General features: G+C 34.3%; 2 protein-coding genes across 6 annotated transcripts; one reads left to right on the top strand and one right to left on the bottom strand.

Moving 5' to 3' along the window:
- Nucleotides 1-4,502: 4,502 nt before the first annotated feature.
- LOC107848339 (protein CNGC15b) lies at nt 4,503-9,668 on the top strand. 5 transcript variants are annotated; one of them, XM_016693082.2, is made up of 8 exons: nt 4,503-4,657; nt 6,452-6,575; nt 6,815-7,370; nt 7,463-7,675; nt 7,761-8,053; nt 8,141-8,252; nt 8,345-8,581; nt 8,671-9,668. In XM_016693082.2, exons 2-8 carry the CDS (start codon nt 6,547-6,549, stop codon nt 9,349-9,351), a joined length of 2,121 nt encoding a protein of 706 aa, XP_016548568.2. In that variant the 5' UTR covers nt 4,503-4,657; nt 6,452-6,546; the 3' UTR covers nt 9,352-9,668. The 5 variants fall into 5 exon arrangements, with proteins under 5 accessions (XP_016548568.2, XP_047255931.1, XP_016548569.2 ...); XM_047399975.1 differs by having other exon boundaries at nt 6,452-6,570; nt 8,671-9,570; XM_016693083.2 differs by lacking the exon at nt 4,503-4,657 and adding an exon at nt 5,090-5,277.
- A 4,940-nt stretch (nt 9,669-14,608) lies between these two features.
- LOC107848450 (dirigent protein 21) lies at nt 14,609-16,145 on the bottom strand. The gene has a single exon (XM_016693220.2). The coding sequence runs from the start codon at nt 15,454-15,456 to the stop codon at nt 14,899-14,901; it is 558 nt and encodes a 185-aa protein (XP_016548706.1). The 5' UTR covers nt 15,457-16,145; the 3' UTR covers nt 14,609-14,898.
- Between the last annotated feature and the right edge of the window lie 4,577 nt (nt 16,146-20,722).

A 20,722-nucleotide genomic window follows, 5' to 3' on the forward strand; every position in this document is an offset into this window, starting at 1 on the left:
ATATACATAAAAAATATTTTTGACCATGTAAAAATAGTATGATTTTTCCTACAAAATCATTTTTATTAGAAAGTATTTTATTTCTGATGTTGAACTTTCTAACGTGAATTTTAATTTAATTAAATTTCAATATGAATATCCAACGTCAGATTAGAAATTATGAATTAAAAAAGAACACATGTGAATTTTCCAAAAGTCATGGTCATAATTCAATTCCAATTCTTAGCTAGCCTAACAAACTTCAATCTTACCTAAACACCCCTTTGAAATTTGTGACCTAATCCAAATTAAATTAATAAAATTATAACAATGATTGAAGTACCTTTAGCCTTATTGTCAAACTATCCAGTTGGATACAATATACATGCTTTTCCTTTTATAAAAATAAATAAATTATATTCATCTTTTAAATTTTAATTTGTGCTTAAAATAAAATAAAATAAAAAAGCTGGTAAAAGAGTCATAAATATACCTCAACGAAATTTGCCGTAACACGTTTCAACTTTACTGGGGTCCTATGACCCCATCGGCTATTTATTATCGTATTTCTGTGGTAGATATTTGTCCAGTTGGACTACTTCAGACCCTTACGCGCCAGTGCGCGTGTATTCACGTAGTGGTCTAGCTGAGCAAATATATGCCATAAAAATATGGTAATAAATAATCGAGGGGGATCATAGCACCCCCGTAAAGTTGAGGCATTTTACAACAAATTTAGCCAAAGTTTAGGTATATTTCAAACTTTTTTCCTAAAAAGTTTGGGTAGGGTGCAAAATCAGCGGATTTATAATTTAAACTTTATGTATTCAGAATTCTAGTTTATTGAAGTTATTGACTTTTAAATTTATTTATAATTTATATATATTAAATAAATTCTTAAAAATTAAATAATCAAAATTATTGAATTCTCCCGATACCGTAAATTGTATGATATGTGTGGAGTTCTCATTCTTCTAGAAGTTTTACTATTCATGCAATTATTGTTAGCACTAATTAGTCAAATTTTCAAGCATAAAGGTGATTAATGTAAACATTAATTCAATTTGTGGGGAACATATTATTCTTCCTATGGTTGTACTTATATTTTTTTTTTTCTTTCTAATAATACAATGTGGTTAAAGAATCATAATAAAGTAGAAAAAATTAATGAAGAATATTTTCTTCTTTTACAGTGATCAATTAGTTCCTTCTTTATTGTTTTCTTTAACACTCTTCAATTAAAGATTTCTTTTGCATCTAGGATTATTCATTTAATAACAATTTTGGAGAATTATGTGGATATATTTTAAAATAAAACATATTATAAATGTGGCGGCCATAATAAAGGGTGCATATAATATCTTGAGCGAGTTTCATATCAGAATATGATAAAAAAAAAGTGAAAATCTTTATATGACGTGGCATAAGTTTACATAATACATGTGTTTTTAGGTTCAATAATAGCATAGTCCGAAGAATAAATCTGTGAGGCTTGTTGAGCCAAGGCGTGAATCATGACAAATATGATATCAGAACGCACCGCACACTTATGAGTCCCATAGCAGAGATTGGGTCAATGAGGGCGAGTCGAAATACTGACAAGCTTCTGAAAAAGGATTGGACATGACACGTTAGACGAATCCATATTGAAATTAAAGAAAAAATAAAGAATTTTATAAGACGTGACCACAAGTTCAGATGATACAGACACTTTTGGGCTTAATGATGGCTTAACAAAAGAGGCAAATTCTTGAGACTTATTAGGTCAAACCGGACAATACATGCCTAAGTTCGGAACGTGAGGGGATAATACTTACAAAAATATCTGAACTTTGACCGGATTTTCAGTTGAGGATACTGAACTTTGCGGGGATCCTATTACCCCCTAGACCTTTTAGAGTGAATTTAAACTCTATACCCAGTGTCGACGGCTGGCGCGTGTAATACACACGCCAATCTCGTTTTACAAGTGTATTGGCGCGTGTAATACATGCACCAACCTCATATTTACACGTGTCCAAGTAGGTAGATATATGCCATTAAAATACGAAAAAAAAAGTCTAGGGGTAATAGGACCCCCGCAAAGTTCAGTATGCTCAACTGAAAATCCGATCAAAGTTCAAATATTTTTGTAGGTATTATCTCGACAATAAACATTATTTTACACAATAAAAGATCAAAAAAATATATATACATATCACATATTTGAAAGTTTTTGGGCATCAAATTCCATGTCCAAAGAAAATTTCTATCTTTCAGTTAACTTGATCTCAAATCATGATATTTACTAATCGAGATAAGCATCTAGTACCCTTCTGAACTACAGCCAAAGTTGCTACGCTACATTCCAAATTCACAGGGATCCTATCACCCTCCTGAACTCAATTTTAGCATATTTTTATCACCCTTTTGTGCTGACGTGACACCTTTATTACATAAAGTGGAGTCCATGTCAAAGGTGTCACGTCAGCTAGAAAGATTGACAAAAGGTGTCACGTCACCTGAAAATGATGACAAAAATATGCTAAAATTTAGTTCGGGTGGGGGGTAATAGGACCCCGTGAAGTTGAAATGTGTACGTGGTAGCAAATTTGATCATAATTCAACTATACACTTAGATAAACAATTTTAAATCCTTCTTTCTTAATCCAATTTGGGCTAAAAAATATTTAAATTAATTGACTAACCACAAATAGTGGGGGGTTATATTCCATTTGTTGCTAATTAAGGAACATACTGTCCAAACTACGAAAAAATAAAAAATAAAAAAATAAAAAAATAAAACAGAGTTATACAAAGTACAAACCCTAATAGTCCGTACGATTCCAGGAAAGGTCAAAACTAACTAATGAGGAGAAAAATAAAATTACTAAACATTTACTAAATAATAATTAGTCAATTTGATATAGTTTTAAAGTTTGCATGAGTGTTGGATCATGTGATGTTTTTTTTTTGAAAAATATTTTTCTCCATATCAAATACACCCTACAAGTCAAATCGCACCGATAAATAATGTTCACAACAATAAATAATATTTGATGATTTCTTATATATTTTAGCGATCGAGGAATACCCTATGATCCAATCGCTATAACCGAACACACCACCAAAAGTCGTAATAAGATGAATAAGATCTCTTCATCGAGTTCGAGTCATCAAAAAAAAAAAAAAAAAAAGACATAAAAAGCATATGTTTCTTTGTTGCTACTGCTATTTACTGACCACCAAATGATGTAGTGCAGTGAATGAGGCTGTTTCTCCCTTAAACAGAGGTCTCAGGTTCGAGTCCTGGATATGAAAAAATCCTTGATAGGGAGCGCTACACCCGAATGGGCTCTACCCGGTGCGAATCCGAATTAGTTGGGTTCCAATGCAAAAAAGACATAAAAGCATATGTTTCTTTGTTGCTACTGCTATTTACTGACCACCAAATGATGTGGTGCAGTGGATGAGGTAACCAGATGTTTTGGGTTCGAGTCTTGGGTATAAAAAAATTCTTGGTAAGGAGCGCTACCCCCGAATGGGCTCTACCCGGCACGAATCCGAATTAATTAGTTGGGTTTCAATGCTGGGAGTGCTACTCCCGAACGGGCTCTACCCGGCGTGAATCCGAATTAGTTGGGTTCCAATGCAGGTAATACCGGACACCATTTGGTAAACCGTGCTTTTCATAGTGATTTATTTTGTTGTTGTTATGACTTTTATTTTCGTATTCTCTTTTTCAAATTACTTTGAGATATTTTACTTGAGTTGAAAGCCTATCGAACTTCATAATGTAAAGGTAGAAAAAGTGCGTACATTCTACCCTTTTCAATACTTCATTTTTACGATTGCACTACGTATGTTATCGTAATAGATAAATGATAGCTCTTATATTTCCGCAAAAGGTTATTTTCACGATTTAACCCTATGACTTGATAACACGACAACAACTTTACCAGTTTTCCCGATAGTCTCTGTAATATATCCAACCAAAAAATTAAAAAAAAAAAAATTTATTAAAGAAATGTTAACGAGCACCATATGTTTACAGTGCCACGTGACACTATCCAGTTTTTCAGTTAGTCAACTCATTTGGATTTTTAGAAAATCCAAATAAATAAATAATACTGCAATAATAATATACTTTAATAAAATTAAAAATCCACACTTAAGCCAGTTGTGTACTTTATTCTAGCCTAAATAGCTGGATATATATATAGTATTCATTTCACACAATTATAGTCTTGTCTTTTTCTTGCGGATACTGTACTACACTTACACTAAAAATCTAACATAAAATACTGTCTTTCGAGGAAAGTTGTAGAGTAACTGACAAAGTTGCTCTAATATGATCAGGAGATCACGAAGTTCGAGCCATTGAAACAATCTCTAGCACAACTACAAAATAAGATTGCGTAGACCGTTATCGTCCGACCTTTCATAGTGGCGTTAGTGCACCAACCTACCATTTTTTCTGACGATAAATCATTTTCATTAAGTGCTATAATAAGGTAACTTTTGAAACACATTAAAAAGAAAGTGTCATGTAAATTTAAATGGTGGAAGTAATATATATATATTCCCATTATTTGTAACTGAAAGTCCTTCTCTCCCAAATTTCTGCAACTGAGGTTGCTGCAAATAGCAAAGGATAAAGGGAAATAATATTCTCTATTTATCATCATTTCAGTTTTTGGTAAGACTACGTATAATAAATTCATGTGGTTCGATTCGTTCGCGAATCAGTGGAAGTTTTAGTGTACGGAGTTATCTTTTTTCTTTCTCATCATTTCAGTTTAGTTCGGTCTTCTGCGGATCCTACATATATCGGGAACTTTAATGCATCGATATGTCTCTTTATAATAAATTCTTGTAGTTCCATCCTTTCGCGAACTCCGCCATGCGCAGAGAGTTTTAGTGCACCGGACTGAATGTTTTCTTTTTTTTCATCATTTCAGTTTTTCGTAAATTTACATATAATAAATTCTTGTAGTTCGATCATTCGGTGAACTCTGTGTATAGTTGGAGTTTTAGTGTATCAGACTGTTATTTTCTTCATTTCCTTAATTTCGATGTGTTCCTTTATTTTCCTTTATAAGAAAAGTTTGGGTCTTTCCTTTTATGGATTTTACTTAGTATGTTGGTCTTTCTGATTTATTTTTTCTCTGAAATTTATCAAGAATCATATAGTAACAAATATATATCATCAAAGCAAAAAAAAAAAAAAAAAAAAAAAACACTTGAAAAGATTATAAAAATTTGATCTTTTTTGAGTTTTGTATTGATGTCGCATTTTGTTGTTCCTCAATGATGATGGTTAGTTGCCTTTTCTCCCTCACACTTATCAACGGGTAATAGTAATTTTTTGCTCCCTCGATGACTCGAACTAACCAATCCATATTGGAAAGAAAATGGAGTAAAAGATTTGATTTGTTTTTTTGTTTGAGCTTGGTATTGATCCTGCATTTTTGTTCCTCAAAGATGATGGTTAGTACCCTTTTTGCTCCTCGGTGACTCGAGCCCACAACCCCATATTGAAGGTATGGAGAGACTCGAACCCAAAACCTCAGGTTTGGAGGTGGAGTTGGACCCCACAAACTTAGGTTGGAAGTGGAGTGACTGGAATCCGCGACCTCAAGTTTGGATATAGAGGTTTGGAGGTGGAGTTGGACCCCACAATCTTAGGTTGGAAGTGGAGTGCCTCGAATCCACAACCTCATGTTTGGATATGGAGGTTGACCCCACAATCCCAGGTTAGAGGTGGAGTGACTCGACCCCACAACCTCAAGTTGAAGGTCGAGCGACTCGACCCCACAACCTCAAGTTGAACGTCGAGTGACTCGACCCCACAAATTCAGGGGTTGGAGATGGAGGTGGAGGGTGCTTATTGTTCGAGTGACCCTTTTGTCAGAAGGGTACTAGTAGAATTTGTTATCCATCAATATTTCTCACTGTTTCTGGATTTTGACATTTTACTACGTTTTGTTTTTCTTTCTTGCTGTGTTCAACATGAATTTTTCTGTTCACTGTAGAATGTAAGACTATTTTTTTTTAATTTGTTTTGTTATAATATATGCTCTAAAGGGCTGATGCATTCTTTGGTTATTGTTTATTATATTAAAAATTTAGTGCATTTAAGGCTGGCTCTAGTTGTTGACTTGATTCTTCCACCAATGGAGTACTGAGAAATCAAAGTTATGTGGAAAATGAGATTTGAAGACTTAGTCACAAGATTGACTTGAATTTTTTTAGTCTATAGTTTAGACTTATAAAACTTAGGAGTATTAATTGTATAGTCTTTTATCTACTTTATGTGTAAGTTGTGTATGTATTCAACTTTTTGCAGTTCTTCACATGATTTCTATTGAAAGGAAAAAAGAACAGCTAGTTCTGTTTCTGTCATTTGTTTGGCTTATAATTCATCTTGAGTCATTTTCGGGTTGTTAATTCGTCCGTGATAGTCACAGGCTTTCGCTTTTATGTATCACAGATCGAAAACTTATGATTGAAGTTGTTACGAGTTGTGTTGGCGTTGCTTGTGTGAGGTTAGTCGACTGAAAGTGCTATTGTTGGGACGGTGTTTCAATGGCCTATGGTAATTCAAGATCGGTAAGGTTAGTCCATTTTGACTTGTTCCGTTATGTTATGTTAGTATGTATTCTTGTTGACATTTTCTTTGTCTTGAGTCGGGAGTCTATCGGAAACAACCTTTCTACTTCTCCGGAGGTAGTGGTATGAACTGCATACATTTTACTCTCCTCCGACCCCACTATGTGGGAATAAACTGGGTTTGTTGTTGTTGTCTCGTTGACATTGTCATAGATTATGTTGTAAGGTTATGTATGTATTTCAGATTCCAAGATGATCTTGAATCGACAAAGTATGCAACGATGAATGGAGATAATGTGATTAAAGTGAAGTACAAGATTGATGGATCGCGATTACCTGAGCCGCCAGGTAGTAGAATGAGTGAAAAGGAGCCTGACAGAACCGGAAAATCCTTGAAGGCTAAAGTGTTATCGCGGGTATTCTCAGAAGATTATGAAAGAGTGAAGAGAAAGATACTCGATCCTCGTGGACCTACAGTTCGTAGATGGAACAAGATTCTCTTAGTAGCTTGTTTAATTGGTTTATTCGTCGACCCTCTATTCTTTTACTTGCCGGTGGTCCAAGATGAAGTCTGCATAGATATAGGAACTAATCTTGAAATCGCGCTTACAGTTATTAGATCGATAGCTGATGTGTTTTATATGATTCAGATATATATTCGGTTTAGAACTGCTTACGTTGCTCCATCTTCTCGAGTATTTGGGAGAGGAGAGCTCGTTATTGATTCTTCGAAGATAGCTCAACGATACTATAAAAAAGGTTTCTGGATTGATCTCATTGCTGCTCTGCCTTTGCCGCAGGTTTGTCAAGTAGATATTCAGCCAACTACAATCCTTACTCGAGTAAAGTTGAAAATGCTAATGAATTCATCGATGTTCATGTACTGTTGCAGGTGTTGATTTGGGGGATTATCCCTAATTTAAGTGGCTCAACGATGGCGAATACAAAGAATGTCCTTAGATTCATCATCATTTTCCAGTATCTCCCTCGATTTTATCTGATATTTCCGCTGTCATCACAAATAGTTAAGACTACTGGTGTTGTTACTGAAACAGCATGGGCTGGAGCTGCTTACAACTTGATGCTTTACATGTTAGCCAGCCACGTAAGTAGTTTCCGAGCTAGCTTGCTCTCCGAATCCACTTCCAATTACAAGTAGTAATAAACTAATAGTAGTTTTTCGTATATAGGTCGGAGGAGCTTGCTGGTACCTACTGTCAATCGAGAGGCAAGAAGCTTGCTGGAGACACGCCTGCAGTTTTGAGGAACGATCTTGTGATTTTGGATATTTTGATTGCCGGAGGGTTAAGGAACCGCTAAGAAGTGCCTGGTTCCGGTCCAGCAATATTACAAAACAATGCGATCCCAATGCTAGCGATTACCCTTTTGGCATTTACAGCGATGCCGTGACAGCTAGTGTTACAACTGCTTCGTTTTTCAACAAATACTTCTACTGCCTGTGGTGGGGTTTGAAGAACCTAAGGTGAGGACGCTTCAAACATTAAGTCTTCGTTAAATACTTGTTGTACCGATGGATAGCTGATGGTCGTTTATGTTGTTTGATACGTAGTTCTCTAGGGCAAAATCTCACGACAAGCACTTACATCGGAGAAATTGGTTTTGCCATCATAATAGCAACTCTCGGCCTAGTTCTGTTTGCGTTGCTGATTGGAAATATGCAGGTAAGTCCGCTCGTGTATCCTTTCTTCATTTTAGGCTTGTCGTCCACAACACTGTCGCATTTGACTACATGGCTAACGCACTTTATTGACAGACGTATCTCCAATCAACAACGGTAAGATTAGAGGAATGGAGAATCAGGAGAACGGATACAGAACAATGGATGCATCACAGACAGTTGCCGCAAGAACTAAGGCAGTCTGTACGGAAGTATGATCAATACAAATGGGTGGCTACAAGAGGCGTTGACGAGGAAGCTCTTATGAAAGGACTTCCTTTAGATCTCCGTAGAGATATCAAGCGGCATTTGTGCTATGATTTAGTTCGAAGGGTGAGTTCTATAGTTGTTTCATCTTGTTGTATGATATGCAGACGTTAGTACTATACGCGCCTCACTAAACTGTCGTTGAAATACGATAGGTTCCTTTGTTCGATCAAATGGATGAAAGGATGTTGGATGCGATATGTGAGAGGCTTAAACCCGCATTATGCACACAAGGCACTTGTCTTGTACGCGAGGGTGATCCTGTCAACGAAATGCTCTTCATAATTCGAGGGAATCTTGATTCTTACACCACGAATGGTGGCCGTACTGGTTTCTTCAACTCCTGTCGTATTGGTCCAGGCGACTTCTGCGGTGAGGAGCTGTTAACATGGGCACTCGACCCACGTCCAGGTGTGATTCTACCATCGTCCACTAGGACAGTAAAAGCGGTATCTGAAGTAGAGTCCTTCGCGCTAGTAGCAGAAGACTTAAAGTTTGTTGCAGCACAATTTCGGAGGCTACATAGCAAACAACTACGACACAAATTCAGGTTCTACTCGCACCAGTGGCGTACGTGGGCTGCATGTTTCATTCAAGCAGCATGGCGTAGACATAAAAAGCGAAAGAATGCAGCCGAGCTTAGAGCGCTAGAGAATCTAATCGATGAAACTGAGCCACTAAACGGACAGTCGGATAAAAATGCAGCATCACCTGGACCAGGATTTGCAGCAAGATTGGCAACAAGTAGAAGAGGTCATCACAAACACACAAGTTCAGATGGAGTTAGCTCACTACAAAAGCCTGCAGAACCTGATTTCTCAGTAGATGAAGAGTAACAGTCTAAGTTGCTCGGAATCTCCAAAAATGTTGCCGCACTCATGTCGGATCCTTCAAAAATACACTACTTTCGGAGGATCCGACACGCCTCCGTCGACATCTTTGAAGAGTTCGAGTAACATAGGAGTAACTTAAAAGGAGCAAATATATCATATGAATATATACAAGTATACAAAATTGTTAGAGGTGCTTTATATGTACAATTAGGATTTTCAACATATTTGTTTAAACTTTTGAGTTATAGAAACCATCTTATTGTTGCTGTATAAAAAGAATGTGTAGTAAATGAAATGAAGCAAGAACTTGGCTTCAAAAAGAGGGAAAAAATAGTAGCTCGGTGCACTAATGCTCCCGCTATGCGCGGGGTTCAACTAAGGGACGAACCACAAAAGACTGGACTAATGCTCCCGCTATGCGCGGGGTTGAAGTAAGGGACGAACCACAAAAAGACTGGACTAATGCTTCCGCTAAGTGTTGGGTTCAAGTAAGGGACGAACAACAAAAAGACCGGAATAATGCTCCTGCTATGCGCGGGGTTCAAGTAAGGGGCGAACCACAAAAAGACCTGACTAATGCTTCCGCTATGCATGGGGTTCAAGTAAGGGACGAACCACAAAAAGACCGGAATAATACTCCTGCTATGCGCGGGGTTCAACTAAGGGACAAACCACAAAAAGAACGGACTTATGTTCCCGCTATGCGCGGGGTTCAACTAAGGGATGAACCACAAAAAGACTGGACTAATGCTTCTGCTATGTGGGGGGTTCAAGTAAGGGGCGAACCACAAAAAGACCGGACTAATGCTCCTGCTATGCTCGGGGTTCAAGCAAGGGGCAAACCACAAAAAGACAGGACTAATGCTATGCTCGGGGTTCAAGCAAGGGATGAACCACAAAAAGATCGAACTAATGCTCCTGCTATGCGCGGGGTTCAAGTAAGGGACGAACCACAAAAAGACCGGACTAATGCTCCCACTATATGCAGGGTTCAACTAAGGGACGAACCACAAAGGTCTACTATATGCAGTCTTACCTTGCATTTCTACTAGAGGTTGTTTCCACGATTCATGATCTCCTGGTCACATGGCCTCGAAAAAGATGTAGATATTTTATTTTTATTGGACTTAATCCACGTATTATTTGGTTTAAGTCCTGAAGCCAACGAAATCATGCCACATGTTGAGGGACGTGGCATGCCAAGTTGAGTCAATTTGCTCATACAAGTCAATTTGATCTCAATAATGAAAATATTCCCGCTTTTTCAAATTATTTGTTATGTTTCTCTTTTACACGTCTATTAAAATAATATTAATTATAATAAATATTATATCTAAACACATGATTAATAGTATATGCCAACAAACAAACATTTCAAAAGTATTACACAAGTGTATTATTATTTTACCAAATTAGGACCTAGATACATATTAAATCAATTATGGTCACTTAATAAAAACAAATGAAACCATATTCCATAAAACATTGAAAAATTAATATGGCATATACTAATTTGATCTTAATTTAATGTTTTTTTCACCATATTGATTTAGCAAGTGTAAAGGTGGAAATAAATAATTAATTTTATCATGATTTTCCAAAATAAAAAATATTCTTCCCATCTCAAATCATCTGCCATGTTTCTCTTTTACACGTCTATTAAGAAAATATTAATTAATAATAATTATTATATCTAAATATATGGTTAATATTGTACTCTCCCAGTTTAGAAGGATTGCAACTTATAACATTTTTCGTATAGTTTTTAAATGTCTAAATTTTAAATTTAAATTATTAAATTAACCTACTTCAATTTAGCAAGTTTAGTCAAATTAAATTGACTTTTATAAAATAAAATATGACAAGTACATATTAAATCAAATATGGTCATTAATAAAAAAAAATTAAACCACATTCCATAAGACATTGAAAAATATTTTTTCTTACCAAATTAATATTTCACTTACCAAATTCTATTAATCCACATCCAATTTTTGCCACTATATATTCTTGATAATAACATGTAGAATTATCAAGAAATAAAAATGGAGAGACAATTTTCAAAAATGATTTTTGTTCTAGCTTTATTTCTTATTTCATCTGGTATGAATTCTTACTCTAATTCATCTTCTTTTATTTTCTTTTCTTTTTTTAAATACTAACACATACATGATTAATTTTATGTATGATTGTTGAATTTTATTAGTTATAATAGTAAAATTACAAAATTATTATTTAGAGCTAGAAGCTTCGTCAGAAGCAACAGGGGCAAATCTAAGGCTAATTTTTGGTTGTCGGCTTCGGCACTTGTTAAACCCGACGCAGACCAGGTATAAAAGCACCCAATAAATCAAGATGATGGATGAATGCTTTAGTTTTCAGGCGGAACTTTAAAGCTTTCGGCGTTAATATGTGTGTTCGGACCTCCCGGACACCCACGACCCATAAATCTTGAGTCCGCCACTAAGAAGCAAGTAATATGAGGTCACTAGATCGATCTGCTTCCTTGACAAGGCTCGTTCTGTACTTTACTTATGAGATCGTATAGTACTTACCCCTACATACGTAAGATGAGGTCATCAGATCGATCTGCTTTCTTAACAAGGCTCGTTCTGTACTTTACTTATGAGCTCGTATAGTACTTACCCCCTACTTACATAAGATGAGGTCACTAGATCGATCTGCTTCCTTGACAACACTCGTTATGTACTTTACTTATGAGCTCGTATAGTACTTACCCCTACTTACATAAGATGAGGTCATCAGATCGATCTGTTTTCTTGACAAGGCTCGTTCTGTACTTTACTTATGAGCTCTTATAGTATTTACCCCTACTTACGTAAGATGAGGTCACTAGATCTACTACTTTGACAAGACTCGTTCTGTAATTTACTTATGAGCTCGTATAGTACTTAACCCTACTTACGTAAGATGAAGTCACTAGATCGATCTGCTTCATTGATAATACTCGTTCTGTACTTTACTTATGAGGTCGTATAGCACTTACCCCTACTTACGTAAGACGAGGTTACTAGATTGATCTGCTTCTTTGACAAGGCTCGTTCTGTACTTTACTACGTATGAGCTCGTATACTACTTATTGCCCCTACTTATGTAACATGAGGTCACTAGATATGTTTCTTTGACTGCGCTCGTTCTGTACTTTATTTACGAGCTCGTATAGTACTTACCCCTACTTATGTAACATGAGGTCACTAGATCTGTTTCTTTGACGGCGCTCGTTCTGCACTTTATTTACGAGCTCGTATAGTACTTACCCCTACTTATGTTTTTTTTTTTTTTTTTCTAATAATAATATTGCAGATTTAATGTTGCAAGTAGAAAGTAAACCATGTAAGGATGCTTCAGATTGTACAAACTTTTGTGGTCCAAAGTTGTTGCCTGCTTGTCTTAGACATGTATGTTCTTGTGTCAATGTGAAGAACATATTTGCAAGACGTAGGATGAATGAAAATGCTCATGTTCTTCATGAAGATTCATGAAATTAATTATTTCTTATTTTGTATAATTGAGAATAATAATATTGTTATTATTTTTTTTAATGCAACTATAGTGATTATATGAAAAATACTTTATTGGTTCTTATTGCAAGTGTTTCCTATTATTTGATGAATTTTTATATATTGTTCGGATTCTTTAAAGATGTTGGTAGGTGTGCGGAGAGCTGTCAATAAGGGTCGGTCCAGCCCATCTGGGCTAGCCCACACGAGCTTTGAGTTTGACGGCCCAGGCGGGGCTAACTCATCAAAATGATGGGCTAAAAAACATCAAGCCCACACCATTACTCTGTGGGCTGCAGGCCTCACGGGTCAACCTACTTTTTAAAAAATAATATTTTATAATTTAATTTTAGAATGTTAATAGACATAAATATTACGAGACAATATTACATAGTGTTACTTGTTAATCAAGTCTCCAACACCCCAAAAAATACTCCTAATAGAGAAATTAAATAACTTTTGACATGATATCCTTCGAACCAAATAAAAATACAAATAAGGAGTCTAAATAGTTGCATGTATTTGACTTATGGGCCGGCCCACGGGCTAGCCCAACCCACATTGCTCAAATCCTACGGGCTTATCTGGGCCGAGATAAAAAGCTCTGCTCTTAAATGGACTGCAAAAAATGAAGCCCAAATCCATCAAATTACAGGCCGGATCGGGTCGGTCCAACTGGCCTGACCCATATTTACGGCTCTAGGTGTGTGGAGGGTGTGGTAAAATTTAAGTAGGTTTGTTTATCTCAATTTAATTGACACGGGTTGTAGTAGAGTGGTCGGTAAGTACTCCTTCATCCTTAATCAGAGATTTCGTGTTCGAGTCTCTCTAGGTACGGAGTCACCTTGTAGAGCGCTTTTCCCCAATGTGAGACTTTCCGGTGCGACTTCAGATTGCGCTTTTTCTCCAATGTGAGACTTTTCGGTGCGACTTCAAATTTAGTCGGGCTCTAATATGGGTAGGTACCAAACACCAATTGCGAAACCAAGGAAGTAAATACCCCTATACAATACAATACGTAACAACCATCCAACATAGTGATAATTAACACATTACGATATGATACAATACTGTATAAGAACGGACAGCAATAAACGATATGATAAGCAAAAGGAAAAACAAGATGAACACACAGATTTACGTAGAAATCCTTACGGGGAAAAACCACGGGCAGAGCCAGCGAAATTTCACTATAATGGATAGATAATACAATTAGGAGAATGACACATTTAAAACGTCCAAAACGACCCACTAAACACACTTATATAACACGTGTGTACAAATAAATCATATCTGCCCGATCCCTCAGCTACCACCACAGATCCCATGAAAAATCACAAACATGAGTCGCACCGCAAACTTTTCAAGGCCGGATCAACAAAATTCGAGTCACAAACTCTAACAAATACAATACGTAACAACATCCGTAGTTCCATACAGAGTATTAAATTAAAGTAACTCAATAACGTAAGACACAAACACATTACAGTGCGATAGAATACGAATTAAATTAAAGTAACTCAACAATGGAAGACACTAACACATTACAGTACGATACAATACAACACAACACAACACAACACAGTACAGTACGCAACAACCATCCATGCATAGTGCTAAACTAAAGTAACTCAATAATATTGAAAGACACTAACACATTACAGTACAATACAATACAACACAACACAGTACGTAACAACCATCCATACATAGTGCTAAACTAAAGTAACTCAATAATATTGAAAGACAGTAATACATTACAGTACGATAAAATACAACACAACACTGTACATAAAAACCATCCATAGAAAGTCTTAAATTAAAGTAACTCAACAATGGAAGACACTAACACATTACAGTACGATACAACACAACACAACACAATACAATACGTAACAACCATCCATACAGAGTCTTAAACTAAAGTAACTCAATAATATTGAAAGACACCAACACATTACAGTACGATACAATACAACACAACACAGTACGTAACAACCATCCATACATAGTGTTAACTTAAAGTAACTCAATAATGAAAGACATAAACATCATACTCAGAAACAGCATCACCAGTCTTGACATTATAACTATAAGTCTTTGCCTGAGCATAACCATAAGCAAACCTAAAAACCCCACTTCCACCAATAACTGGCATCTCCCTAAGTGGCAACATCACCGAATTTCTTCCCAATACACTTAAACTACTTCCATTATACTTACCTTCAACAAAAGCAAAGTTAAAAACCATCAACAAACTATCATCATTCAATGAAGATTGTGCATAAACCCCTTGTGCTCTTCCAACTAATTTGGAATTTGGTTCTGGTCCAATGGTTAAAGTGTCATCTATCATAGCCAAAAGTCCAAATCCTGTAACTGATGTGTTGCATATTTTAATGGCTGTAGGGTTTTTGCCACTCACTTGGTCATGGAAGTAGAAGTGGAGGTGACTAAGTTTCTGTCTTTTTAGTCCCATTGTTTTCTTGGATAACTTTCTTGAGAATTCATGGCAGTTTGTTCCATGGATAAAGATTGAAATTAGGAGAAGAATGAGTAGGAGTATAGTGGAAAAAAGTTTATCCATGGTGTTAGGATGATAAAGTAATCAATTAAAGACAGTAACAAAGACGATAGTTGTGATAAGCTGAGAAAATAAAGGAGGCACGAACTTATGACCTACGTCCAAAACTAAGAAAGAGGCGCAGATTTAAAATAAAGGAGGCATGAATTCAACGTGGTTCAGACAACATGACCTACGTCCACAACCAAGAACGAGGCACAGATTTAAAATAAAGGAGACACGAATTTAACGTGATCTTCCAGTCAACATGACCTACGTCCACAATCACGAAAGAGGAGCGAATTTAAAATAAAGGAGGCACGAATATAAGAAAACATTACCTACGTCCACAACCAAGACAGAAGGTGCAAATTTTCTAACACCAAAGAATACAAAAGAAAGTGCAAAAGAACAAAAGTACAAAATTAGAGATTTCAAAACTCCCAACAGAATAATCTCACAAGATCACGTACTTCGAATTCATACAAGTATTTTCCAACACAACTCTCTTACAAAATACCCTCTAAAAAACAAATACAACAAGACTGAAAATTGGTGTGTAGAAACTAAAATAAGATGCCTCATTTTTATAGCAACAAATTCATGGCTTTCAAAATTGATAAATGTATTTTCCACCACAATATCCAAATAGGAATAAGCATATTGATAGGAATGGACCTCACAATAATGTGAGCCAAAGAAAGTCCACGTTACAAATCTTCACTTTATTCTTACTTTGGCTAATATAATATAAATATATGCTCCACTTTCTCTAGAAGCCTCAAAATGGCATACTTCAAAACGAAAAAAGGGTCAAAAATATTTGTCAACTATTTGAAATAAAGTAATAATATACTTCGTTAGTTTTTTTACTCAAAAATACTTCTTCGTTAAATTTTTAACTCAAAAATATCTTTTAAAATGACACCAAATATGTCACGTAGACAAAAAACACCACTTAAACAGTCCACGTCATCATCCACAAGGAAAATTCTAATTTATCATCATCATGATGTCATGTTATTTTGATTCCAACAACAACATATTGTTGGTAAGTGAAAAAAGCCAAATTATATTGGTGGTGGCCTCAATTTGCACTAGTTTTTTTTTTTTAGTGGAATTGGTACAAATGTCACTTTTATAGTCATTAATTTCTCTTCTAATAATTACAAAATTTGTAAAAACTTAAAGCATGGGAGAGGACAATGCCCCACTCACTGTATCAAATCATGATGTTTGTTAAGTTGACGTGAGTTGTGCTGGAATGATTTTATGGTTTTTTTTTTTGTTTTTAATTAAAAATTTTGAATTTGAATTTCTGAAAAAAAGAAAAATTGTTCGAACACCAAAAACACATAACAGACTTTGTAGTGTGTGAATCTGAATTTAAGCGAAGTTTTTCATCTAAATTAATGTTTTTGTTGCAATACAATATGTTGTGGCTATGATATAAATATTGCTACTAGTATTATTCGTTATGACAAAAGAATAAAATCACTTGCTAGAAGTGTATTTTTCCTGACAAGAAATTGTACCATCACTATTACGACACAAAAAATCGTGGCTATAATTATAATTACTAGTTTTTAGCCACCAATCATGTACGCTCTGTAGCTGCCTTTAGTTAGTCATGAAAATTTTCATAGTTAGTTACGAAGTGTTCTGTAACTATATACACCTTATGTTGTAGTGATCGTATCGTTATCTTATATTTTTTTCTTATTTTGTCTATGCTTACAATAAAAAGATCTTATTTTATCCCTTAACATACATTTTATAGTAGTTTTATTTTGAGTTGTGGTTAAATTAGAATTATTTTGGGGTGGGATTGGGATAAATAAATTTTAACAAAAAAATGAACAGGATTGTAACACGTGTCCTGTCGTTTATGAGAAGGGTATATATGTACATTTTCATTAAATATTTGTACCTAAAGTATGCCAGAAGGTAAATATTTGTACCATTTATTAAAATTCAGAGGTATATATGTACCTTTTCATTAACGACAAGTGTATATTTATACCTAAAGTATGACGGAGGATGTATTTGTACTGTTTATCAAAATTCAGGGGTATATATGTACCTTTTCATTAACGGTAAGGGTAGTACCTAAAATATGACGAAGAATATATCTGCACCATTTATTAAAGTTTAGGAGTATATTCGTATCTTTTTCGAAATAAAAAATAGGGCTGAAGTGTTTAGTCATGAAAATTTGTATATTTATTAGCTATACGCACCTTATGTTGTAGTGATTGTATCGCTATCATTTTATTTTTTTAATCATTTTGTCTTCTCTTAAAATAAAAAGATCTTCTTTTATCCCTTAACGTAATTTTTTATAATAGTATCTATATATATATATATATATATATATATATATGTGTGTGTGTGTGTGTGTGTGTGTGTCTGTATCCTTCAAATTATTGATGTGTGATATTATGTAACGATGAAAAATAATAAAATATCTCTAAATGACCATTTCAATGATATTGTAAGATTGAATCATAGTCATGATCTAAATATTTAAGTATTGATCCTTATCAATATTATACATTAGGTCATTAGGAGAAAATTAATAAATTGTCCAGATTCTTTGATACAAATGTAGTATGTATTTTCAGACAAATATAGATATTTAATAAAAACAATAAAACTATATTCTTTATAATAGTGTGAACACATTTATCATTTTTCTTTTTTTATATATATATTCCATTTCTATTCATAAATACTCACTAATATATTGTTTATAATTAACAATTAAACTTGTTAAATAATTAGTGTTAATTGCAGAAATAATATCAAGAAAATATGGGGATGCAATTATCAAAGATGATTTTTCAACTTGTTTTATTTTTTATATCAACTGGTTTGTTCTTCATTCTTTCATTTCATTTTTTTTCTCCTCACTATATATATTGTTTGAAGATTAATTAATTTTTTTTCGATATTTTGCATAATTACTGAAAATCTTGATTTTGGGTCTGTCAAAGTACATAATTAGCTCTCGGTACATCTAAAGAAGATGTCTTTTTTTCTTTGTAAAGATACATTTTAGGTCACGATATTTTTTATTTTTATTTTGGATCTGTCGAGATACATAATACATCGAACGAAGATACATGCATTTTTCCTTTGTAAAGATACATAATTAGCTCCCAATATATTTTTTCGATTTTGGGTTTCCTGAGATTTATAATTAGCCCCCGATACATTCAATGAAGATACATAATTAGTTGGATTTTTTGTAATATATTATTCTGTAAGGATGAGAATTTATGTAAATGTGATAAGTTAAGGTGTATATTTATGTTATTTTTCCTATACTATAACTGTAATTTCTTATTTACCCTTTATGTGAATCTTTTATTGCTACATAAAAGATCTAATATATTCAAAATTGTAAGTTACACAAATGTTATGACATGTAAATTTAACTTACACTTTCAACAAAAATTCTTTTATTTCTTCAATTTTATGTATTGTCAAACATGTATTGTAAAACTATATCACATAAATTGGAATGAATAAGTACTTATTATTTCTATGCCACAACAAAAAATAAATGGATTCTCACTAATTCGTCGATAAATAGTCTGTCGCTTTTAGTTGTCACTGTTTCACTTCACTGATGATGAGATTCTTGATCGTTTTGACCGGATTTCGATCATTTTTCTTGTTATTTAGAATACTAGAGTTTTATAAAATAAAGAGTAAAGCATCTAGTACACCCCTGAACTGTGGCCAAAATTGTTACGACACACCAACTTTACGGGGGTCCTTTTACCCGCTGAACTCAATTTTAGCATATTTTTGTCACCTTTTTGTACTGACGTGACACCTTTTGTCAACTTTTTTGGCTGACGTAGCACATTTGATGTGGGCCCCATTTTATGTAATAAAGTTGTCATGTCAGCACAAAAGGGTGACAAAAATACGCTTAAATTGAGTTCAGGGGTAATAGGATTCCTGTGAAGTTGGAGTGTGTCGTATCAACTTTGACCATAGTTCAGAGAGGTACTGGATGCTTATCTCTAAAATAAAATTTGTTGAATTATTTATTCAAATTGCAGAAATATTGTTAATTTTTTTTTTTAAAAAAAAAATCTAATATTTTTGCAGATTCAATGTTGGAATCAGCATTCATAAGGTGTTCAAATGATGAAGATTGGGCCAACATATCATGTCCTCCAGATTATTTATTCCTCTGTCTTAATCGCCGTTGCGTTTGCATGTCCAATCAAAACTTCAATCACGATGAACAACGTATCGTGTCTAAAAAGTTTGCGAGACGTATGATGAGTATAGCAGATGATGGCGTTGCTCGATCTTCCTAAAGTACTTTAAATATTTTTATGCATATATAGTAAAATCCGTAATAGTAATTTTTACATGTAATAGTCTGTTTTGTGGTAAAAATAGATATCTATTTTAATAAATAGATGTTACAATAAGTATTTTCACAATTGATTACAAAGACTAAGATGATAATGGTCGAATTTCGAGAATCAAATGAGCTTTTTAATTTAATTTTTATATGTTATTTAAGTATTTTAAATTTTAATTAACTATGACTTACAATACTATTTATGTAGTTTTCAAATAAAAAGGTCAAATATGCCGTAAGATATTTAAAATGGGTCAGTTTTACCTTATGTTTTTAGATCTTCAACTAACATAATAGCTCAAAAATACCCTTTTTACTAACGGTTGCCCTAGAACAAGAAAAAATTAATTTAGTTTTACCTTTGAACAATTCGAAATATGAAAATTTGCCTAAATAGTTTTGTAAAAAATCGAGAGAACTGTTCTTTGAGTTCTCATGATACTGGTACATTTCATCTGTTTCATTTTATGTGACACTAAGTGAATGAGAATGAAATTTAGGAAAGAAGTTAAAAGACTTTTGAAACTGGTGATCTTACATCTCTCGCGTGTTGATGAATAGACTAGGACATTATCAATAGTTTTGGTGAATTGGTAAAAGTAGAAAAGTGACTTTCTGGAGTAATTTTCATTAGTGAGAAATCTAACTCTTGCTTTTTGATATAAATTGTAAGTAGAGGACAAACGTTTACGTTAGTTGCATGTGGCATTGAAAATTTTGATACACAGTTTGGTCTTTTAGCAGGTATATATCATGGATCTGCTGTGCGTGCTTCGCGAGGACATTGTCAATCTTCTTGATTTCGTAGAGAGGTTAAAGAATGCAGAAGATCAAACTGTTCTTGACGCGGATCAAATTGGAGGTTGAGGCATGTCTACATCTTTGTTATTACATTTTGAA

This window comes from Capsicum annuum, chromosome 11, assembly GCF_002878395.1.
Source record: "Capsicum annuum cultivar UCD-10X-F1 chromosome 11, UCD10Xv1.1, whole genome shotgun sequence".
In the NCBI taxonomy this organism is placed as follows: domain Eukaryota; kingdom Viridiplantae; phylum Streptophyta; class Magnoliopsida; order Solanales; family Solanaceae; genus Capsicum; species Capsicum annuum.